The 3,010-nt window shown below is 37.5% G+C and overlaps 1 protein-coding gene across 1 annotated transcript; it reads right to left on the bottom strand.

The window, feature by feature from the left end:
* Positions 1 to 1,069: 1,069 nt before the first annotated feature.
* Positions 1,070 to 1,336, bottom strand: LOC103304685 (60S ribosomal protein L39-like). The gene has a single exon (XM_054724172.1). It carries the CDS (start codon positions 1,334 to 1,336, stop codon positions 1,181 to 1,183), a length of 156 nt encoding a protein of 51 aa, XP_054580147.1. The 3' UTR covers positions 1,070 to 1,180.
* Between the last annotated feature and the right edge of the window lie 1,674 nt (positions 1,337 to 3,010).

The raw sequence follows: 3,010 nt of genomic DNA on the forward strand, positions 1-3,010 counted from the left end.
AATAGTTTCAAGAATGAAAATGACTTAAAAATCCAGGTGCTGCCCTAGCTGGTTTGGTTCAGTAGATAGATCATCAGCCCATGGACTGAAGGGTCCCAGTCAAGAGCATGTACCTCAGTTGCAGGCTCAATCCCTGGCCTTGGTCCAGGTGCATGCGGTAGGCAACCAATCGATGTGTCTCTCTCACATTGATATTTCTCTCTGTGTGTGTGTCTCTTCCCCTCCTTTACACTCTCTCTAAAAATCAATGGAAAAATATCCTTGGGTGAGGATTAACAACAAAAAACAAAAAAAAAGGCCCAGTTGTGATTGGTGGAGGTAGAGTTCTTGGGGTTCCATGAGGAAATTTCCTGAGGCCCTATGGGAATATGGGGTTTCATGCAAAGCTTTATTAATGATGTAAAATTAAGGGGGTTCCCCTCCAAGGTCCCATTTCCATCTGTCTCACCATGGAAGTCCCATCTTGTCTTCAGCAGAGCCAAAATAAAAACCAGTGTCCAGAATTTCTGCTCCACATACTAGTAAAAGTATAGTCCAGATAAGCCTCTGGCTAGCTCAGCTTGTGTCCCTAGATGCAGTCCATTGCATGTGGGGGTCTGCTTAAGGCCACATGTCTATGGAGATAGAACAGGCAAATGCACAGGTGAGTGTAGGTCAGGGAGAAGAGAGAGAAAGAGGGAACTTTGTCTGGGGATTTTAATCTTCCAAGACTTTCGGATTGCAATGTGGTCTACCCCCTACCAATCCATTGCTCCCCAGGCTAGATTGACAGACAAGCACCTTCCCTACATCACCCCAAATTCTACTGGCATGTGCCTATCTCCTCCTTTGTTTGATCCCTTCCCCCAGTGATCTGCAGGGAATGGACAGGCGGGTCCCTGGGCAGTGTGAAGCTGTAGCTTCCTAGTGGAGCTGCCCATAAGACCATGCTTAAAATGTCTGGCTTCCCCTTTGCTCTCTTTTTCTTTTCTTTTTTTTTTCTTTTTTTAAGGTGTCACACATTTATTACTGAACCAACCTACTATTGCAGGGAAAAAAATCAACAGAGCAAAATCACAAGTCTATTAACTTTCCAATTAAAATGCCCCAACTGTCCAGACAGTAGCATCTTTTCAATCATTTAAAGGTGTAGGCAACCTGGATACAGCATAAATATGTGTCATCTCTCATGTGTGATTTCTCATAGGCCCAGTTTGGTTCTTCTCCAATGTCTCCTCTTCGAGTTGTACCTGATTTTATTACCAGTTTTCATCTGAATCCATTGGGGAATGGGCCGATGCAGCTTTTGTTTCTTGGCCAGGAACATCTTGATCCTGAAAGTATTGTGGGAAGACATGGTGAAGGAGAAGTGAATGCACACACCTCGATGGCGGAGAAAGAGCTGCTCTCTTCTTATTATTAATATTAACTAGCTAATTATGATGATAACACAGGTATAGAATTCAGTTAAATAAACTATGGTATATCCACATTCCAGAATCTATGCAACCTTTAAAAATAATATGGAAGAATATGCAATAACATGGCTTAATTCACAGTATACCACTAAGTACCGTATTTTCTGGCGTATAAGACGACTGGGCGTACAAGATTTTCCTGGGTTAAAAAGTAGTTTTATACGCCGGAAAATACGATAGTCCAATATATCTAATCCATTATATCTAATCCCATCAATATAGTCCAATATACCGTATTTTCCAGCGTATAAAATGACTTTTTAACCCAGGAAAATCTTATATGCCCAGTCGTCTTACACGCCAGAAAGTACAGTAAAATAAATCTGGTAACAAAACAGTATGTACAATATTTTCATTTTGTTTTAAAAAATTATATATACATATATAATTACTTTTTGTATAACCTATTTTATATACATATTATATAAATCGTTTCTTGTATAAAATACAGGATAGCGCTTCAATACTGGCTTTACAACACTTTCATGACAGAGTTTTAAGTCCCTTTAAATTCATAATGTAAAGTAATATATTATTATGTAATGAGTTGCAACTTACTGAGATGATGACAAGGCTAATCTGCATATTCCTCATCAACTATTAAAATTAAGAGAAATATCCCAGCTCTAATAGTGCCCTATTGCATTGATACAAATAAATGTATACCAGTAAACCATCCTCTAATACAATATACATGGAAAGAGTATTTATTACATTTCTCATTGCAATAATAATATTGTGCATCATTCATCCTCCTTTTAAAAAAAATCTTTATGAAAACATTTCCCCTCATTTTTCTCCTCCATCTCTTTTGTTTTGATGACAGGCCAGGAAATTTAATGTCTTCTCTATTCAGCAAGGAATGGTAGAAATGGGAACTGACTCAAGCCTCTGACATCTAGTGCCATGATCTCTTTAGCCCTTCTAACTCCCAAGACACTCGCTTTATAAATTCAGCAGGGTGTGCCAGAGGGATAGAGTTCTACATAACATGTTCATTAAAATAAGTATGTATACACTCACTATGTAAACATAATATATAGTTCCCCAGCTCTGAGGCAGCTATGGGATATATATGTATATACATCTACAGCTTCAGCTTTATGAACTGTATTCTTTGGAGATACCAAAAGCTCCAATAACTCGGTACACAGTCCATAATTACTTTCATCTTTCTCCTTTTATTTAGTCTTTAAGAGATTCATTAAGATGAAAAATGATAGCATTGTTTTGCTAAGCCATTTTGATTACTTTCCTAATTCATTTATCATGACCTTTGGAACTATTAGTTTAGTTTTCGCCTTCCAGTCATTCTGAATCTTGTTTTATTAAAACTAGGTTCTGCCTCCCAGTGGTTCTTTTCAAATGGCCTCTTGGCCTAAACACTATTTAATAGAAGAAATATATAGTAGAATTTTTATTTTATAAAGACACACAAGTGTGTAATATGCATGGTCACTAAGAGTCACCATATATGTTTAACATTGGTATTGGATCACTCATAAACTTTTTAATAAGCTATTCATTTTGTAGTCTCAAATCCCTCTACAAAG

This window comes from Eptesicus fuscus, chromosome 12 (genome assembly GCF_027574615.1).
Source record: "Eptesicus fuscus isolate TK198812 chromosome 12, DD_ASM_mEF_20220401, whole genome shotgun sequence".
Classification (NCBI taxonomy): Eukaryota; Metazoa; Chordata; class Mammalia; order Chiroptera; family Vespertilionidae; genus Eptesicus; species Eptesicus fuscus.

What these genes read in the sequence shown, in the direction of transcription:
- LOC103304685 (XM_054724172.1), bottom strand. Translation starts at nt 1,336, where the DNA reads ATGTCTTCCCACAATACTTTCAGGATCAAGATGTTCCTGGCCAAGAAA.